This window comes from Drosophila sulfurigaster, chromosome 2R, assembly GCF_023558435.1.
Source record: "Drosophila sulfurigaster albostrigata strain 15112-1811.04 chromosome 2R, ASM2355843v2, whole genome shotgun sequence".
NCBI classification, from domain to species: domain Eukaryota; kingdom Metazoa; phylum Arthropoda; class Insecta; order Diptera; family Drosophilidae; genus Drosophila; species Drosophila sulfurigaster.
The window spans coordinates 32,294,929-32,316,046 of record NC_084882.1 but is presented as its reverse complement, the minus strand read 5'-3'; the positions used below and the strand labels follow the sequence as shown (position 1 = coordinate 32,316,046).

At 44.5% G+C, this 21,118-nt stretch overlaps 2 protein-coding genes across 5 annotated transcripts in view; one reads left to right on the top strand and one right to left on the bottom strand.

Moving 5' to 3' along the window:
- LOC133839552 (uncharacterized) overlaps window positions 1-21,118 on the top strand; it is a 113,484-nt gene that overhangs the window by 80,883 nt on the left and 11,483 nt on the right. For 2 of the 4 annotated variants that reach the window (XM_062271155.1, XM_062271156.1), the window contains exon 1: window positions 5,379-5,552. The exons of the other annotated variants lie outside the window; for them this stretch is intronic. In XM_062271155.1, the coding sequence (XP_062127139.1) occupies window positions 5,420-5,552 (133 nt within the window). In that variant the 5' untranslated portion in view covers window positions 5,379-5,419. Of the gene's footprint in view, window positions 1-5,378; window positions 5,553-21,118 lie in introns of those variants that run through there. 4 annotated transcript variants of the gene reach the window in all.
- On the bottom strand, window positions 3,614-12,638 carry LOC133839545 (uncharacterized). Its single transcript, XM_062271146.1, is given in 8 exon segments — window positions 3,614-4,853; window positions 4,855-4,877; window positions 5,170-5,379; window positions 5,768-6,957; window positions 7,071-7,272; window positions 7,370-7,530; window positions 7,724-8,265; window positions 12,096-12,638. Coding segments are annotated over 7 exon segments (2,358 nt in total). The 5' UTR covers window positions 8,224-8,265; window positions 12,096-12,638; the 3' UTR covers window positions 3,614-4,781.

The window sequence follows — 21,118 nt, the reverse complement described above, 5'->3', positions numbered from 1 at the left end:
TACAACAAACTGAGAGACTACATGCAAAACTTTGTTTTTCATTTAAACTCTGCACTGCTCTCGCAGTCTGTTTTGACCAGCAGCAGCGATGATTTGGGTTATCTGCCTTAGGCTGGAGGGTCACACAACAGTTATGAAACAATTGACCACAGAGAGAGATAAAATTTACAACAGATCAGATCGACTTTGGGTACGCAACGTAACGCAGCATAAAAAAATGGTATTTCCTTGTTACCCTAGGATACGTTTTCATATTATAGTTTAATTGATTTTGCCTTCGATACATAAAAACGTAAAAAGGATATTTGGATTGGTAGTAAAAATGTCGAAACTTTAAGCCTTAAACCTTAAGCTCATACCAAACGCATTGTGGAAGGGATTATAAGTGAACAGCAGCTATTAAACTTGATATGCAACAGCAACAAAAATTCCTTCACTTTTGCTGTCAAAAGTTCTCATAGATCAAATGAATCTTTTACTCTTGCAATTCACTTTTTATAATACGCTGTGGCGAACGCATTTCGATGCCATTTTTATGCGTAGCAAGTTCGTTTCCTAAGTCTTTTGAATATAAATTGCCAGAAAATTGAAAACCTCTATTCGTTTTCAGTTGAAATGCATGGCCAATCGTACATTAAGCGAACTCAAAATAATAAGATATGCACAACTGATATATGGCTGGCACTTTGGGCTGACAAAACGACCAGCGAGGCAATAAATATGCCGCCAGACTGCAGCCGAAACTGAATGCTGCGAATGCCGTTTTACAAAGTGATTTTCTCGCACTCAATTTCAATGGCTCGATTCGCCGCCGCCAACTTGATAAATTAACACGGTGCACATGCCATTTGTTTATTTGCCTAAATAAATCGCCATCCAATTCCAAATCGAATTCAAATGCTGCCTACAAAAGCGAGTCCCCCCAGAAAAAAGCTACCGCGCCGAGCAATTGAAAATCGCGCACAATCAAATGGACATTCTGTGCGCCTGCATCGCAATTTATGTGGCTGGATTGCAACTTGCAATACTCCCATGCCTGTGATTTGGCCAAGGCTTAGTTTATTGGCCCACTAAGGCGACTGACCCACAACATTAAATTGTAATTTGAGTGGGCAAACATTTTAAAAGAATTTCTCTGCTGCTATCTTTGTCTCTTTTGTGGGTCTTTTGTGTAGTTTTTTTACCCGCTACCCATAGGGTACAAGAGTAATATAATTGTGTGCCTGCAGTAAATGCAGTAAACAGGCAGAAATACCCCATGCAGTATGCAGTTCTTCAGATTCTTGATTAGCGTCAACGGCCGAAAAGATATAGCCATGACCGTAGAGCTATAATTTTTTCGACAGCACTTTATATCTTTTGTACACAGATCAAGTTGCTTTAGATTTTTGTCACGCCTACTTCCGCTATCGCAAACTTTTGGATGTAATAGTATATTGCCTTTGGTATATTTTAGTACAGCAATATATGTATATTTCTGTATATTTTACATATTATAATATTATTTTGGTATATTTTTAGAACAATACCGCATTCTTTTGCTTTTAATGAAAATGGGTAGCGGGTATATCACAGTTTAGCACACTCGACTGTGGTTTTTTACTTGTTTTTCTGTGTGTGTCTTTTTCGAGTGCATGCAAGTTCGAGTTAGCAACTTGGGATAATTAGAATGCCATTTGCATCTGTAACTGCGACTTTTGACGCCCCAGTGCGGTATGTGACCAGTTCACCGAGTAGTACCGCTATTAGTAGCCATAGAAATTGAACTTGGATCTGCAGTTTGCCAGTTGCTAGGTGCAATTGTTGATCATGTGGTGTCTTTGACCAACGGAATGCTAGCAAATCAATTTGCGAGCAGACACAATTGCATAATCGTTGATTATGAGAAGACAGCGCAGTGAGTTCTCGTGGCCAAAATGAGCAGATCAGCACAGCTGCTAGAAATGTTGTCCATTTCAATTCGATTAGCGCGGAAATCAATCTGGTCGTCAGCGCATGTGAGTAGAACTCTCTACTCTACTACTGAGGCAGCTGCAGTCAAGAGCTGCACTCTCGACTCTGTGATTTAACGCACATTACACATAATGCATTTTCCATGCCGCTTTCAACGCCGCACGCCGTTAAGAACCGCAAAGCCAACCGCCACTAACAATTCAGAAACCACAGAGACGTTTGGGATCACATGAGTGTGTGGAGCCAATCAGTTTTTCCATTTCTTCAGAATGCGCCACTGCTGATGATTTGGGGCTGTGGCAATTGTGCGTGAGCCACCAAAGTGGTGTTATTTAAATCCGTATCAGCATCAGCTCTATGTCAGATTTTTCTATATTTTTTAATTAGACAACTGTTACAATGTTGCACGATTGATTGGCTATTGCGTTTGGCGAGGCAGAAATGATTTGCAAATGTTCTAACGTCGTGCACTTCCGTCAGTTCTCGAGCCGGGCAGAGAATAGAGAGAGAATTGACAACGCTGCTGACTGCCAGACTTCAATGGTATATCGCGACATGCCGCGCCGTGTATGTAATTCATAAAAATTATGAAAAAACCCACCCAGATTGGTCCCCAAGGGCCGATCGCTTAGACACCGCCGCCGCAGCAGCAGCGGCAGCCAAACGGCAGCCTGAGCCGGAGCCGCTGATGCTGCCGAATGACATTGGCGCGGACATTGTCAAGCCAAGCACTTTATTTGCTGCGCGTTTGACATAAACATTTGCCCAACGGACATCTGAATGGCCACGGCATCTCTGTGGCTCCTTATAAGCTCCGCACGACACGCCAAGGAACAGAGCTTGCAACATGCGGCGCAGTCTTCGTCATCTGGCTCTCTAACAATATTTGAAATACGCATTGCAGAATTTATGTTATGCGTGCCACAGTCGGAGGCCGTTTTCAACCGTCGTCGACAACATTGTTGCTGTTGCTGTTGTTGTTGTCGTGCCAATGTCAAAACACAAGCTCAAACTTCAAACCCCAAACCCAAAGGAAAAGAAAAACAACGAAACGCGACTCAAACGCTGAAAGTGTCCAGTGACTTTCGCTAGGGGGGCTCCTTGGCAGCGCTCTGCCCCGGGGCAATGAGCTAAAGAGCTGGCTAGCTGGCAAGCTGGAGAGCATGCTCCTCTGGAGGCCAGCAATGAGGCTTTGTCTAAATTTGGACGGTCATGTCGGTGACAGCTTTTGACTTGCCAAGCTTTTCAACTTGCAAACGTTGCAAGTGGCGCAGAGTTCAAAGCATCAGATTAGAGATAATGTTAAACATTTCCTTTCAAATTTGTGACTGCAGTTTGACGTCGTTGATGTCAAACAAATGTCAGAAAAAAAAAATAATTATGAAAAAGGAAAAATGCAAAATTTCATTTTCATAAAAAGTATTAAGAAATATGCACAAAAGCAGTAAAAGTAAATGAAAAGTAAGCGCCTAAGGCAAGATTTGAATCACATTCATAATGATTTATGAAGGTGAGAAAAAATGTGCAAGGAAATTAAGAATCTTTTCTTATATTTGGGGCAGCATACACTTATTAATTATTCTCTTAAATGCTGCACTAAGTATTTTCTCTATTGATGGCAAATCTCGCCGACATTCCTTCAATTTGCAAGAAGGTGAAATCAAGTAAATAAAGTTGTTTATTTGCAATTTGTAGCCCCTTTTTCTGCCCAATTAGTTTGTCACTTTTACTAGCCGCTCTCCAAAACTCTCTTCATCCCACTGCAATTTCAATTCCAATTCCAACTGCAGTTTCGGTTTCACTTGGCAATTTGCCATCACCTGGCAAAGTGTTGTTTTCTTGTTGTGCTCTGCCTAACGCCTAAACGTTGCTCTGATTGATTTGTATAAACGTTGATTAGGCCAAAACCAACAATCAAAGCCCTCTACTTGAGGTTGGTCTTGTTAGATCTCGACAGGCCGCCCGATCGATTCGACAGCCAAATGAGGCGAACAAAATCATGGAAATGAAAAGCCAAGATAAGTAATTTCTAATACGTTTATTTATTTACTTTTATTTTTCATTTTCAGTTTCAGTTTTTCTGTTTATAGCATCTGAAGTTTGTCTCTTGCGTTACATTGTTACATTGCGTTTATTATTCCTAATATTAAGTATACGTACACATTAAGATGTGTGTCTTTCAAGTTGTCTTTTTTTTCATTTACTTTTTATTATGTATTTAGACAGTCAAACCTCTTAAATGAGGCTGGCAGCATCGGTTTCAGTTACGAGCTCAGTTAAGAGGTTTGAATGGTTTGCACTACGACTAAGGAGCTTTTCAAGTCTTAAGCTGATAGTATGTCGACATATTGAGAGTATATAGAGTATAGAGTAGTCTTAGTAGTTAAGTCTTATATAGAGAGCATAGCATAAGTATATAAATATTAAGCTACAGAGTATGGGCGGCTGATACAGTCATTGCCTCACATTTTTTTTCGTATTTTTTTCCAATTGGCTAATTCAATTCAATGTGCAGAGAAGTCCAGCTCTACTCGTGTCTGTCTGTGTGTGTGTACGTGTAAGTGTGTGTGTGTGTTTCGCGCAATGACTTTGAATGTGCCATATATGTTTGTTTGTTTGTTTGTAGGACCCTTACGTACAGCTACTAACTAGATTTTAAGAGCGCTGCTAAAGATAGAATTTCAAGCTAGTTTCCTATGGAGGGGCTCTTCCTTATAGTTCCACCACACCATTATCGTCATCATCATCATCAGCATTATCGTCGTCGTCATCATCCACTTTGTAGTCGTCATCATCATTATCGTGTTTCTGCTACTTCGATTGCTGCCTTATCGCTTGTGTAACGCGCGTTTCTGCATGTTGTCCCAGACTGCAATCACGGTAAGCTGCAGCAGCAAAAAAGAGCGCTCCGGCAATTATGAAGCCTGCAAATAGAGTTGTAATGCACAAGATATTTTTATGGGCTTATTTAATTAGCTGGTCACTCAGCCAGCAAGCGGCCACTTGCCCAGCTTTGCTTCGGTTTGCCTCGCCTCGATGGTGCGATGGCACGCGATTAGCGCTAATAAATTTGGCGCGCTTTGCGAGATAAGTTTTGCCTGCAAAGCGCCACTCAAAGAGTTGGCCAAGTGGCAAGTTGTGGCTGCTAAGCAGTCATGCAAACACACTCAAACACTCACACAGACACACACTCTCATATTTCTACTCTCTACTTACCATAGCCATTTATGCAAGTGTCCGTTTTGTTGGCCAATTCCAATTGCAGCTTGGCGAGACCATCTCGGGGCTCAGGATTTGCCGGATCGGCGCCATTGAAGGCAAACTTATCGGTGATTTGTATCGACTGCACCAGCAAAATGTTCTCATCGGTCGTCTGATGACTCACATCACGTTTTTGGCGTTTCTCCGACTTAATGGCCAGCTCAACTGTGGAAAAGAGAAGTAGCCGAAGCAACGGCAGCAAGTGATGAATATGAAATGCAATTGTGGCGAGTCTAGTGGCCGGCCAGTGATGAATGAAGCTGTGACTTTGTTACGCCTTCTACACAAAAGTGATAACCAAAAAGAAAAAAGGCGAACCAGGAAACAACCAACAGCGGGTAAGTTTTAGCTATCGTAGTATTAATGCTCAAGCATTTAGTCAGTCAGGAATTTTGTTGGCAACATTTGTGCAGCCAAGTCACTTCACTATCACGGCGATAAATCACTAGACAGTGATGCAGTGATGGCCAGGGCCATCTCTACCGTTATGGCCAACACTGTCTAGGCATTTGGGTATTTTTTTTTTTTTGGTTTTCGGTTAGCGTTTACTTACCGCCATCGGTGCCATTGAAGACAGAACGCTTGCGACGACCATAGGATAGTAGCGACTTGGTCTCACCGTTCTCATCGTTGTCGCAGATAACCGGTTCACAGCGGGGTATGCAGGGCGTGACCAGGGCGCGGAATTGCACCAGCTCCGAGGAGGGGAACTTGAAGGCGTCGAACTGTGAGAGCAGCACCTTGCGATTGCTGGCCATCTTTTGCATGGCACTCATAATGTATTGATCCGTGGGACAGCCGTTGGCATCGATCAGCGTAATCTCCGCACTGTCCGTCCCATCCATGGCAACCAGTTCGCGCACAAAGATCTCATATGGGCTATTGGCATCAACGATCTCGAACCGCAACGCCAACGGATCACCGACCTCAGCAATACGCTTCATATCGCTGCCATCCCGTGCCGTAATCTTCATGATCACATTCGGTGAGTCCACAATGATTTCCTCGCTCAATGTCGATTCAATTTCGCCGGTAACACCCAAATCAACGTTATTCACCACCGTCTTATTGGTCAAATCATATTGACAGCTGACAGCGAGACCCAGATCGGAGGAGGTGACAATCATATCGTGATGCTGGATAACAATATCGTTCATATACCGACCGTAGGCACTCTGGCGCACATTGCACTCGAGATCGTTGTAACGCATGCGCAAGTCAAACTCCAGCGAATTGTTCACGTTGACAGCACAAGACTTGGGGGCACCCTTGGCATAGACTTTGCCGTCGAAGAGCTTGGAGGTGCGTATTTTGGTGATCATCTCACCGGAACGACAATCGATGGAGACATTGTAGCAGGCGGACTGCTCATAGGTGGCCGCCTCTTCGATGTTCAGATACGGCTCGGAGAGATCACTGAGAGTGGCGCGACTGTGGTGGGAGAGGCGACAGACATGCTCACCGGTTTCATTGTAATCGTAGGAGTGGCAACGGAACGGGGCGCTGAGGCAGAGGTCGCGGCAATCGTCAATGCTTTGGACATTCTGGTGCACGGAGTCGACGGTCTTTAGAATGCGTCCCGAGACACGCTTGAATTCGCAGAGTTTGCTTGGCTCCTCGGCGCAGTTATTCTCAAGATATTCGGCGCCATCGTAGGCCACAATGTTGGCCTCCTCCGACAGCGTAATGCGATCCATGTCCGACAGTTCACACAGGCCAGAGTGCGCATAAAAGTTGGCCGAGCTAGACACAGATGAATTGCGAAAAGACAAAGAAGAGAGAGAAACAGAGACGGGAACCGAATGAGCTGTGAACTGTGGCAGGTGGAATGCTCTGCGAACGGGACTTGCACTTACCGGCAGGTGAACTCCGTTTCGCCCAAACACAGCTCGATGCAGTCGCGTCGCGTGGCCACACTCTGGCTGGTCTTGGCATGCTCAGGCAGACGGTAGCCCTGTACACGATCAATGCACCAGGCCTTGGAGCAGGGACGCACACCGAAGCAGGATTTCTGTGCGTAAATTGTGAAAACGGGATACTGCGAACGCGAAAGTGAACCTGAGTTGAAGGAGCGAAACACAAGACAATACAAAAACAAAAACCAAAAAAGGCGTTGTTAAAAAAAATGATAATCGTGGCCCAGTCTTAAACTCACCTGGCAACTGGTCTGCGGTGCTGCGGAACATAACGCAGAGGCCGGTCTCATAGTTAACCGCACTGCAAGATTCATTGGCCTGGCAGGCCTCCAAGCAGTCGGTCAGCATCAGTGTGCCAGGCAGCGTCTCCAATTGCTTCGATGGCGCCGATAGCACGTACCTGCGGATAACACAAAATGCGCCACATTAATTTTCAGTCTACCACAACAACTGGTTTCATTAAAGCAGCAGCAACAAAGCAGCAAAAACCTTTTACGATGTGCGAACTAAGTACAAGTACACAAGTAGAAGTGTCCCTGCTCCCTCGATACCTAATTGCTGGCATATCTAGATTTATAGCGTGTGGCACTCACCCGGTTATAAGCTCAAAGCCAATCATATCCGGCTCGCAGTCCTCATCGATCTGGCCGTTGAGTGGCGGTAAGGCCGTTGCGCTCAGATCATCGCTCTTGCTCTCGCCGCCATTCGCATTCGCATTGCCATTGACATTGACAGGTGTTGCTCCAGGTTCCGCTAGAGCAGCTTCCGCCGGCTGCTGCTGCTGCTGCTGTTCGCTCGCTTGTGGTGTCAACGGTTTTGGTAGCTCGCTTCCGCTTGCCAACGCTTGTTGTGCTCCCCCTGCTGCTCCCTCTGGTTGCGGTTGTGGTGCTGCAACTGCTGCGGCTGCTGCTGCAATTGACGGCGTCGCATTGTTTCGCGGAAATGTCTTCAACGGTTTTGCCGGCCGCTTGGGCAACTTGCGGGCCGATGCTGCGTTATCCACCAGCAACAGAACCAACAGCAGCACCAGCGATGTTGTTGTCGTCATCATGCTGACTCGCCTCTTTCTTGTTGTCAATGACCGTAGCTGCATTTTATTGCTTGCTTCTCTTGTTCCTCTTCTACTGCTGTATATCTGTGTATGTAGATGCGAACAAAAGTTGGTTAAAAATGATTTTGTGGCTTTGTTTTTAATTAGCATTTCGGATTGTCGAGTTCTCTAGTTCTCGGGTAATTTCTCTTGAGCATTTGCTCTTTGCATGCTTATCTCATGATTAATTGCAACTGCAGTTACAGTTAAGCCCTAATAATGGGTTTAATGGCATTTTTCTTTTCGTTGCCATCCCAGCCATCCAGCCACTTCCTGAAATAGCAAAGCTGCAAACGGCAACGGAAAACTGCAACGCCCACTAGCACGAACTGCACTTGATTAATTGCGAACAAATTACAAGCTCCGATGCAAAATCAATTTTGTTTTGATGATGATACCAGCTGCTTGGGCAGCAGCACGCACACTCTTGTCTCTCTCTCTCTCTCTCTGGGTACCCGGATGAATTAAAATAACGCAACGCCACTTGCTAACTTCAAGGAGGAATTTTTAGACAAAAAAAAAACAATGCAACTGATTGGGATTGCGATTGCCTCTATGATCAGGTGATCGATACATCGGTAGTTGAATTGTTAGAGGTTGGCTGCTGCTGCTGTTGCCTTTGCGGTTCTTAACGGCATGGAAAATGCATTATGTGTAATGTGCGTTAAATCACAGAGTCTCGAGTCGAGAGTGCAGCTGCCTCTTGTTGATGTTGTAGAGAATTCTTCTACACATGCGCTGACGACCAGATTGATTTCCGCGCTAATCGAATTGAAATGGACAACTTTACCAAGCAGCTGTGCGCTGTTCAGAACTATGAGCAATGTGCTGATAATCAACGATTACACAATTGTTGTGTGCGCGCTTTCTGTTGGTCAATAACACCAAACGAATAACAAGAGCTCCCTCTAACCCAAGTTCAATTTCTTCTGGCTTGTTTGGTCAACTAGTCACATACCGCACTGGGGCGTCAAAAGTCGCTGTTACAGATGCAAATGGCATTCTAATTATCCCAAGTTGCCAACTCAAACAAGAACCAAAGACACTGAAAGACCCACAAAAGGCAGAGCGAAAGAGAAGGAATAGAAATTCAGTTAAAATGTTTGCCCACTCAAATTACAATTTAATGTTGTGGGTCAGTCGCGTTAGTGGGCCAATAAACTAAATCCCCACTCGATGGACAAGACAAGCGTAGTAATCGCGGTCAGTTGCCATGCACATAAATTTCCATTTGGCATTGCAGTTGCTGCTGCTCCTGTTGCTGCTGTCGTTGCAGTTGCAGTTGCCGAAGCCGTTGCTGTCGAGGAAAATTTGCTAGCATTTGAATTCGAGTTGGAAGTAGATTTATTTATGTATTCACATGTTTGCATCTGGATATCAATATATTCGCTTTTTTGCCGCTGGCAACTTGCAAATCCGGTAACTAGTTTTCATGCTCAATGTTTTCGCGTATTTACGGTCAAATTTGACAGTTTGTTTCGTTTTTGTTTTATAGACTCTTTATTGTGGGCCAATCCATTTGGATTGAAGTGCGCAAATTCTTTTTTCTTTTCATAAATTACTATTTAGACCACATACATAAGCAAACAAAATGTTTATGAGCCATTAGCAGAAGGCTTTAATGGCCATGTGAATTGCCAACTCTTTAGAGTGCTTACAAAATTGTGCTAATCCTAAAGAGCTGCTCAGTCAACTGACTAAGAGATGGATAGACCGACTGTCAGGTGTCAGGCTGTCAATGAATCCATCGGATATCAGTGGCAGTGACACCAATACCGCAGTCGACTCTCAGCTATCGCGATGACCAACAGTAGCTTATGTTATTTCTTAATTAAAATTGCAAGTAATCAAAAAAAATATTTCATTTCCATTGACTGGCTAAAACTGTGCCAAGTCAAGTCAAGTGCCCGCAAAACCAGGAGAATGCACAAGAGAATGACATAACTGCCGAGCCAAGTAGAGGCGCGGTGGCTATTGCCAAGCGAACGCTTATCTCAATTGAGGCGCGAGTCATTGTAACTGTAAGCAGTTAGTTGCTTGCCTCCTGCATGCTGGCTGCTGTGACTCTGACTCTGACTGTGACTGTGTATTTGTGGAAGCCAGTCAGCAGATAGTCAACAGCTACTGTGACTAGTTGGCAATTTGAAGCGCACCCGCAGGCCATTGGCACAGGAGCCTAACTGACCCACATCGGCAAAATGCCAAAGTTATTTTTATTGAAATTTAAGCAATTTGCGCCAATTTCCAAACACTGCGACAAATGCCCAATTAATAGAGGCCCAATGGATAAGCAGTGAAATTGTTCGCATTCTGTGGTCGCGCACAATCGAAAAGAACGTGTTTTTTTGTTTTGAGATGTTGTATTGTGTGGTTCACGATCAAAAGACTTAGGCGACAAACTCGAGTAGCTTTCGATGCGTTTGACAAGCGAATGCCACACGAAAACCTAACGGCAAATTAACCGCACCATTTGAAAGGCATTTTCGAGAAAATTGTAATCTATTGGGCCAACATAAATGTATCAGACGTAAAACATGATCTTTTCGGTTCACGCTTCGTTGAAATGCTACCGATGCCCAGAGAGATCTAACTGTGAATAAATTCATATAATGAAAATCTACATGCGAACCGATTGCTTTGCTGCACTGCAACAAAGCGTTGTTCGTTGTGGAGCCGCATTTAGCATAATAATGAACTTTCGGTTAGCATGGCATTCTTGTTGGTTTTTTTTGGGAAATCGTTTTCGACTGCTGTTGCTGTGCTGTCTGATGTGGTAATAGTCATAATATGAGGCTAAACGAGGCACATAATGTCGACTTATATATCACTTCTATTACAGCTTGTCGGGCGCACGTAGCCAACAAATTTGTCAGTCAGTCAATGGAGAAAGAATAGTTACGACAGCTAGAGAGAGGTGAGAAATGTTGAGGATATGCAAATCTACGTTGCATGGAGTCTATTGTTGTTAAATTGAATAAAGAAAATGGAAACAAATCGCCTTTGTTTGCCGCTTTGTAATCCTAATGCCAAAGGTACAAATGCAGCGAAAGTTGAGACGCAGTAGTTGAAGTTGTGGCTGTCTCTGTGGCATTTAAGAATCTAACAGAGTTTAATTGTTTAGCCAGCGACTAACGTTGATTATCTCGAAGCGCACAGCTCGCGGCTAATTGTCTTCAATTGTATCATAACCGTTGCATGACCCAACCGATGTTGCCAACCCAGTTGACCCAAATCGCCTGTTCAGGCCAGGCCAGGCCGGTCAGCTAAACCATCCCATCGCCGCCATCTCAGGCGTGTTGCTGATTCGAGAATGAGCAATGAAAATTTTCGCGCAGTTGGATCATTTTGTGCTGCCGCACACGCAGCAGAAAACCGGCAAAAGTTAATTGCCTGCTGAATTCTGCGCATTTGGGAAATGTTTTGTCAGTGCTAGATGACAAAAACATTTTCCGGCAGCAATCGAGACACAGAGACATTCTAGCTCAAGTTAGCAAGTTGCTCGCTTAGTCCGGTCACACGAATTGTTAACGGTTCGTCTCGGTTCATCTCGTCTCCTAGATGACATTGCTGCTTTATAGTGGCGCTGTGATTCGAGTTTCATTTTATTTTAGTTTCTTTTTCCTTTTTGTTGTTGTTGCACTGATCATTTGGTCGATCGCCTTGACATTCACCCAAGGCTTTCTCTAATGGTCCATTGACCATTTTCGTTTAATTGATGGACATGTGTGCATCGTCCCGATCCTGTTCCACTCAACCTCACTCAACCATTTGACGCCTTGTCAGACATTGATGGCTTGAATATGATACGATTTTTAAGCTGAGCACGTTTTTCGAATTGCAGAAAATAAGTCACTTCCTTTTTAATTGTCATTTACCTTGCGACTATAAATGTTGGAGTGATTAATCCTTTGATTGCTTTATTTGCACGCGAGCAAATAAATTAAAATCGTTGCTTTTGTTGGCTTGTCTTGATTATGTAATTTGTTTGAACGACACAACGCACGCAGGACACACACAAAAATGTTTTCAATTTTTTTTTAAATATTTGAGTTTGCTAAATATTTTTTTGTGAACCGCAAAATATTTGTAGTTATTTTGTATTTGATTATTTATTTTTTTGGTGGACCGATGGACCGCTCTGTGTTGCGCCGTCTGCACTCTAGAAAGTGGAGCGCCTAACTGCCGCACATACACCTCAGCAATAGGTTCTTATGTGAGCCACCGTGCTCTGCTCTGCTCCGCTCAGCTCTGCTCTGCTCCGACTTCGACTGCGACTCCAGAATTATAGATGCTGTGGGCAGCGCTGCGCAGCTTAGCTCAGTTTAGCTCAGCTCGGGAAAATTGAAATTGCTCTCGAAGTTCGTTAGCTTCTTCTCTATGACTCGTCGACCGTGGCTACGACTGCCAGTTCGAGCACCTTGACACTGAATGCTCGATGCGAAGGCCGCGGAAAACTTTACAAGTTGGTAGCCAAGCAGCACAAAACGAACTCTCGACTCGGCCGCAACATAACAACTCTAATGCTGCTTCTCTTTCTCTCGCTCACTCTCTATTTAGACTCTTCGAGTCACGCAAACCGGTAAAAGCAGCGGGCAGAAAGCTAATGGTACGCGCTCTTCGCTAACTCTCTTCTGCCACATGCTCTTTGTTGCCACTTTCTTCAGTCGCGCAGCTTTTCTCTGCCAAGCATTGTAACGGCGCTGCTTGTCGGAAACAATAAAATGCAATTATAGCAGTCGAGCTAAATGATTTTCTAATGCCGCGTCTGCACGCAGCATCAATTCAGCTCAGCTCCAACTCAATCTCAGGCTCAAGAATCGCATTGTGTAAAACTGCATAATCGCTAATTGAAGTCTTCAGGCGGTCTTTTGCCCGACAGGTGCAATACATTGATCACCAAAGAGAAGTCGGTTCATCTATCTGTATCTCTTCTCTCTCTCTCTCTCTCTCTCTCTCTCTGTCTCTGCCACCTAAAAAGAACATTGCAGCTTTCTAATGACCAAAGCTGTAAGCACAATAGCAGCAACTACAGCAATTGTGATGATCATTAACTCAACTAACGCACGCCTAATTAAATGCGCGATAACAAATCTGTGCTCCGAATGAGGCCACAGCAGATTGTAGCATGGGACTAAAGAGTCGACTTTATGCAACTTACGCAACTCACACATGTTTCAAACTTACGCCACTAAAGAAAGCCCAAGTCTCGCTCATGTGTCAAATATGATTGAAACTGTTCGTCACTGACTCTGAGATACAGATGCAACTAGAGATAGAGTCAGGTTGCGACCGCGACCGCGTCTGCATCTGCGGCTGATGATGCAATTAAATATTATCGAAGACTCTCCGAAAGCACAGCGAACTGCAGTCGTCGCACTTTTCCCCCATTTCCCATTTTCATGCACTTTAGTTACACTTGCAATTGCAATCATTCGGTTACTCCCATTTGACGCTTCCACAGTTTGACGGATCGATTCTCTGGCGATAAATCGATGATGACGACCGCGATGACGACAACCGCGTCAGCTTTTGTCGCTTTGTGCTCATAATTGACGCCTCTGCTGCTAGTTGGTTCAACTGTTCAATCAGCGCGTCAAGTGAATTACACAATTTTTAGTTCACAATATGCGTTGAATCTGATAAAGAAATTATATAAATCTTGTCTCTCGGAAAAGCTTTTGGGAGCAGGAAGTCTGCAATCGCCATTCGGTTGCCGTGTGAATGAAAACTCTTATTCTCGACTCGCCATTGGATTCTCAATTGTGAGTTCTTGGCTGGCCGATGGCTGCCCACAGATTGATTAAGCAATAGCAGCAACTTCCATGTCTGAGTACCAGTCTGCTTCTTATTCCTCGTAATTGAGTAATTGGTGCTGGCAAAAGTTGTGCTCTAATTGTAATCTTCATCGCCGATCACTGCCAAAAATTACGTTGTTCCCAAGAAATAATTTAGTCGCTGTCAGAAATATTTTTGCTGAATGATTTTAATAGTTCCCAGATGCCAGCAGGATAGAAGATGACAGGTGGCAGGTCAGTTGGGTCAAGTGGCGAGTTTGTTGCTCTTTCTTATCTTATCGTAAATGCTCAACCGTTATGAGGAAGTCAATAAGTGATTTTAATGGGCCATCTCCATCTGTTTGGTGTTTTTTGGTGTCATTTCGATATTCAAATATTTGTTGCCATTCTAAAACTCGCTATTCTAAAACTGTGCCAAGCTCTGCGTCGAAAGTGATGCCAGCAACAATAACACTATGAGACAAACAACGAGAACGACAACAGCGACAGCGGCAACGGCAACGACATCATCAGCTCGTTTGTAGAGCAAACAGACCCCAAAACTCTCCACATTTGTGTCGCTCTGTTCTCGGTGATTTGGTCAATTGAGTGACATGCAAATTTCCTTTCGATTTTCACACATTCTCCGTTGCTTTCTTGCTGATTGCCGCCCCTGAGAAGGTCGAGCGGAAGGCAGAGGAGTTCTCTGTGTGTGTGTGTATTATTGGTGTGCAGGTTGTTGCCTATGTTGCCTATGTTGCCTGTTGTCTGTTTATATTTCCGGCAATCAATCGTCGATCGCTCGTTCGTCTCAAAGTCTCGTTCATTGCTGCAATTGTTTGCAAATTGATCGTCTATGTCTGGATTGTGATTGTTTGCTTGCTTGCTTGGCTCGCTTCGCTTCGGGCGCGTTCTCTGGATTGTTGTTGGCTTGTTTGTGTTGTGTTGCCTTGTTCATTAGAAGTAGATCGACTCTCGGCACTTGGCACTTGCCACTCGACACTCCACTGCAAAGTACTTTCGCTTGGAATGCATCGAGAGAGTTTTCGGAGAAAGGAACTACTGACACTCATCTTTCATTCGGCGAATTCGATGCGATTCGTTTCGCGTCGAATAAGTCATTGCAAGGGAGTCTCGTTCTCTAGATTTCTCCTTAATGGATGCGTATTCGGATCTTCAGCACTTCCCAAAGGAATCTCGCAGTGCAATCGACGCCTAATTGCTGATAAGAATCTCAGCACACGTGATGAGGAAAGTTGCTCGTTGCCAGCTGGCATCAAAGGCGCCAGCACAGTTGAAAGTGCACCGCTGACTCGACCCACATCGCACAATAAATGAAAAGAGAACTGACAGTAAACGAATGACTTAGGCGACGAACTTTATGACTGTGTCTAGAACTGTAACAACCTTTCGCTTGATTGCACTGCTTTTGATTTGTTTTAACTATTTCACTTTTCGATGCTTTCCCTTCTCCCCTCTGTCCACTTTCTGCCCAGGGCCATCACTAATTGCAGCTGGGTCATTTCTTCAACTTTGATTTAACTTTTCCAGCTTTCCATGCAAAACAGAAAATCAGAAATAACAAAAACTCATTCTAGCAACAAGAATTTTCACTCTTAATAAGTTTCTCGTTTGGTTTGTGCCACTGACTGAGTGTCGTCAACGCCTTGTGGTCTTGCACTTGGTCTTCAGTCTTCAGCTTTGACGTCTCTTGTCTCTTGTCGCAGCATAAAACTGTCAACGAGCGTTTAACCCAGTTAACGCCCTTAACCAAAGGCAACTTTAGTTCTCGATCTATTCCATTCGACACGAGCAAAGCGAAGTCAAACAAAAACTGCAAAGCTGGCAAGGTGTAAAAACCACAACCAGCTCAAGTTCGAGACTCGAACAAGCTGCACATGAGCAATAAGCGGATAAGAAAGGCCACAAACCTAAAAGCCAGTAAGCTGCAAAGAAGCTCAGGTTGAGGCTTAAGCTGCATCTGAAGCTGAAGCTGAGTGATGGCCCCACCTCAGTTGAAGAGATAGAAGATGAAGACGGTGGGCGGTGCGGAGGTGTTGACTGTGGCCAGCGGATATTGAAGCTGTTCAAGGGGATATGGAGAAGCAGAAGAAATGGCAGATTGACCGATGTCTGGCTGGAACCACGTTTGCGCTTCTCCTCAGAGCGAACAGAAAGGAATTCTGAGCGCGGTGAAAGTAGTCATCTCCATCTCCAACTCCATCTTGAAGCGAAGACACGACAACGGACGACGGCAACGGCAGCGACTTGTTGAGATTCTGGTCCCAATAATGACACTTAAACGATGCAGTTTTTTCGTAATATGATTTTCCTGTTTGTTGCGATGCTCAGAGGAGCGTCTCGCCATCAATTATAACCTGGGCCGCAGAGTGAAGCCACCTGAGCTGCAACTCAATCATCAGCAAACTTGCAACTTGCAACTTCGAATGGCCATCGGCAGCTTCTTCTCTTCTAATTGCCGATGTTTTTATTTTGTTCTTGTGCCTCTTCAGTCCGGTTCGGTTTGTCGCATTGACGCGATTGGAACCTTATGAGTTATGGCTACACAGAGGTGTCATATGATGATGGGATGATGGTGGATCGATTGGGTTCAAGAGATTGGGATGCATCCAAAAGAAGTAGAAGCAGAAGTAGTAGAAAGCCTCACTCCTTAAAAGGGGGAGAACTAGAGAGTTTATTTAGTATCCTCTTATGCATTCCAATGCTATTCATAACCGACTAACATTGCAGGCAAATTGGCACTCATCTTGGCCAATTCCTGGTCGTGGTCAATTCAATGCCGGACATATTCGCAAATTGATGCCATGCCGTTGCATTGTCAGCATTGTCGGTGATGCAATCTCCACCTCTCCATCTCATCCTCTTCGATTGCAAATTTGCAAGCCAAGACCCTGCTATTAGGAGCAGCGTCGCATCAATTTATGGCCCAACTGGCAACTCTTAGGAGACTGAGGAGGAGGCAGAGGGATAAATCAAGCAGTGTTTGCTTTGGGCGTTGGCAGACAGTCTCGACAACGCGACGATTCCTTCCTTGCCAAAATGCAGTTGTCTTCCTCAGTTTATTCCCCTGCGAGAGAAGAGGCGTGTCCGCGATATTTGTGGTCGCCAGTGGCGGGCAGATAAGTCTTTGGCACAAGCTTGCCACATGCAACACAAACCAATCAAGGCAACTGTCAATAGCGGCAACGCCTGTTTCTAGTCATATCTGGTTCTTGCTCCATTTCACAGTTGTTTTTTCCTCATCTCGCCAGGTGCGACCTTGAGTCCGCTTAGATCGCTTAGATGTGCGATAGCTCTAATGATGATGCAGATCAACAGCTGATAAGCTCGATCAATTCCAGGCATGACTTAACTATTGATTCCCTTTCCATCTCGAAGATGTTCCTGCTTCTATATAAATAACAACTCGTTAGGTGTTAACAGAAAGATCTAATATCTGCCACCGAGACAGTTTAAAGATCCCTTCAAGTCATCAGGAATCTGGTCCAATTTGCTGCAACACAAAAGAGGTATCTGCTTTGTAATTTATGCTTTGTTCGCGAATGGCCTGCAGACCAACCCATTTAATCCAGTGTGGATATATTGAGGTGAAACTGTTACACTTGACTAATTGATTTATGGTCAATTGGTATATGAAATATTTGCGAAGAGAAACGAGATCGAAATGCAATTTTAATAGTCTAGGCGGATCGCAGAGAGGCTTCTTGTGGGTGCAGCCTTCATGGAGAGCAGCCATAAGCCATAAGATGGTCAGGCAACATGACATGGAACATGCACGGACCACAGACCACTCTGGAATGGAACAAGTTCTCGAGTAGTTCCCACAGGAAGTGTTCACCGCCGAACGCATGCCAAAAATGGCTCCCCGAGGACAAGACAAGATGCCAAGAACGAGAACTAGAAAGAGAATAAGAACGAGGGACGACGAGCGAGTGACCAAAGCCCCAAAACGATCACGATTATGATGATCATTTCGGCGATTATGGCTGCGACAGTGCAGTACCACAGTGCCACAAGTTGCAGACGCTGACGGTGACAATGTCCCCACGCAGCCAACTCACTGTTCATGCTTCAAGAACATTTCCCGACTTCGATACCGACTGCAAATCCAACTCCAACTTCGACTGCTACTTTGTCTCTAACTCGGTGGCGATCAGGAGGATCGCAGGCTAGTCGGCATTAGCAGTTGTTGTATATTGTTTCTGCATTGTAACTGTCACCTGGTGGCAGTTGGCAAAGCTGCCAGAAATAATAGAAATTATATGAAATGGGCATTTGGGGAGTGTGCTTCGACTTCCGTGTTTGGTGGCTGCATAGCTATGACTATGACTATGGCTATGTCATTGACTATACAGCTTCTACGATCTGTGCATCTGAATGGACAATGGGCCATTTCAAGTGTGGGCAGAGAGGAGAGAGGGGAAGAGGCACTGAAAGAATGTATGATGCAATCTCCCGCGCCTGCAGAAGCCTAATTTGGCAAGTTATTACAACATTTTGCAGAATTCCGCGGACATTCACACCTCCCAACTCCCCCACAGGAAATACTCCAACTTAGTATGATAGACACGTGCCAAGTTCATTTGTTCATTGCCAACGAACAGAGTGAAAAAGAGAGAGAGAGAAGAGGGAAGAGTAAAGGTCTCTTGTATGCTATGATGGATCACTGAGGATGACGCGACACTTAATAGTCGCTTTGTTGTTGCTTCTTTTGTTGATGCTGTTGCTGTTGCCAGCTGTTCGTGCCCTGCAATTTAAGGGGAGAGTACGAGTATTTAATGCCTCGACTTCAGCGGCAACTTGAGGCTCGCGACTGATTTATGACAGCGCGAAAGATCGGACTGAGGATCGCCACAGCGCTCTATGCATCCGAGGGCAATTTGGCACTGCCAACCAGCAACTGCCAACTGCCAACCGGCAACTTGCCCATCTGTATGACGGGCGTGGCGCCGAGGATGAGGCTGGGGCAGAGGCTGCAGCTTAAAGACGAAGACGAGGCCTATTACGTGATGATGTAATAATTCTTCAGACGATGGCATTTTTATTGAGGAAAATGTTGCATAAATCAAGGCAGCAATAAAACGAAGCCCCGTCGATCGCCCCGTTGATCTTCGATCGAAACAGGATGCCTCGAATATTTCATTCCCATTCAGCTCGAATAATTTGCACCAGCTAAATCGACTTCTACTTCAACTCTCTTTCATTACAAAGCTTTTCAATGCGATTTCGATGCGAATTCGACGTCGTCATTGAGCACAATGGGATAGCGGCATAATTTGGATCAGACTCCGGCAAGTTGTGGAGCTCATTTCCGAGGTTACCCTTAGATGTTTCTTCTAACTCTAATCAAGCACTCTGCGAGAAATAATCAACAACATGTTCATCTTGCTGCAACATTGCTGCAGTGCAACATTGTTGCCACTACAACAGCGATCAGCCCACGCTCGCTTCACACATTAGCAGGCAAACCGCTCACCAGCTCATCAGATTGCCAGATCACAGCGGCAGATGAGAGATGATTGTGAAAGAGACGACACCAGAGGATCTCAACTGAGAGAACGTGTTTGTCATTGGAAGTGAAGCCTACGCAAAAGCGGAGCACTTGAAAGGAGCACAATCATAAAAGGACGTACGTCATAACTTCTTTCTTTCAGAACAAATCCAAAATATCCTACTAATTGAGTATTAAAATTCGCCATTTCTCATCTAACGAGAGAAAGGAACTCAGTTTCGATATTGATTTACATTCAACGAGCAGTTTTATGGATCAGTGGGTTGTCGTTGATCAACAAAACAGTTCAGATGCCATTCAATGATCATTAGCAGCTCATTATCACAACAAATGTGTCATAACAATGATAATAGTGATTTATTCTTGAGCAGTGTGTCATCGATCAGAGAACAATAAATAGTGTGGCGAGTGCTCAGAATCATAATACATAATATTAGCATTAGAATGTTTCATTCGTAACTTTGTAATTGTAAAGAGCAGTCAGAGGAGAGAATAAAGAACAGTTTGTTTGTCACGCTTAGTTGTTCTGTTGATTTGGGAAGAAGAGCCGAGGGCAACTGGAGTCGAGGCAACAAACACCTCGTAAATAGGCCACTGACTGACGTGATTACAATGTCAAAGTGGCAGCGTGTTGATAACTCTCTTTATTTATTATACCTAATATAATTAAATTAATTTTCGGTTGAAAGGTTCTTCGTACTTTCAGGTATGTTTGTGGGGGCGTGGCACTTGCCCGAAAACTGTATCAAAGCGTGAGCCACGAAAGATCTGAGAGAGCATTTGCATTTCCTTCACTTGGACCTTAGACCTCAGACCTCAAACATTGCGTGATTCGGCAAAAGATTCTTAACATTTCGAACACCTTTTGGGTGTCCAGTCAGACAGAGAAAGGAAGAGAGAAAGAGGAGAAGAGAGACAGAGGAAGGGCTGCCGATCTCGAAAAGTACAAACAAAGCCACACAAAGTCAGAAAGCAAATTATTAGGCAGGCAAACCAAGCAGACCAGCTGAGGGAAACTGCTTTTTGATGTTCGGTAATTGGCGGTTTGGCAGCACGCGAGGCGGCCTCCACAACACTGCAATAGAGACTAGGAACTAAAGTCTGGGGACTGGGGACTTGGGACTGTGGACTGGGAAACTAACAGACCATCGCCCAAGAGACAGAAACAGAAACAGCGACTATTCTTCCGATTGCCGGCGCTCAAACCTCCAAATGGTAACGAGCCAGCGGATTTCGGCGTGACGCGCTTTTCGATTTCAGAGCTCAGAACCAAGAACCAAAAACTGAGCTTCAAGAACTGAGAAGCCAAAGTCTTTTTCTGGTATAAGTTGAGTTGAGTTCGAATGTCGCTGTTGTCTTTGCTGCTTTATTTTTGTAGCTGTTGCTGCTGATGTTGCTCTTGTCGCTTTTGTCGTTGTTTCTGTTGCTGTCTGCTCATTTCATAATAATTGGCAGCTTACAAATGTTCTTTCGGTTTTGATTTTGCTTCCATTTCTATTTAGCCGTATTCTGGGCTTCAACTGCATTTGAACTGTCGCGGTTTCTTGTCTAAAACAGTTGGGGAAGGGAATAGCGGTTCTTTGTTCCGTTG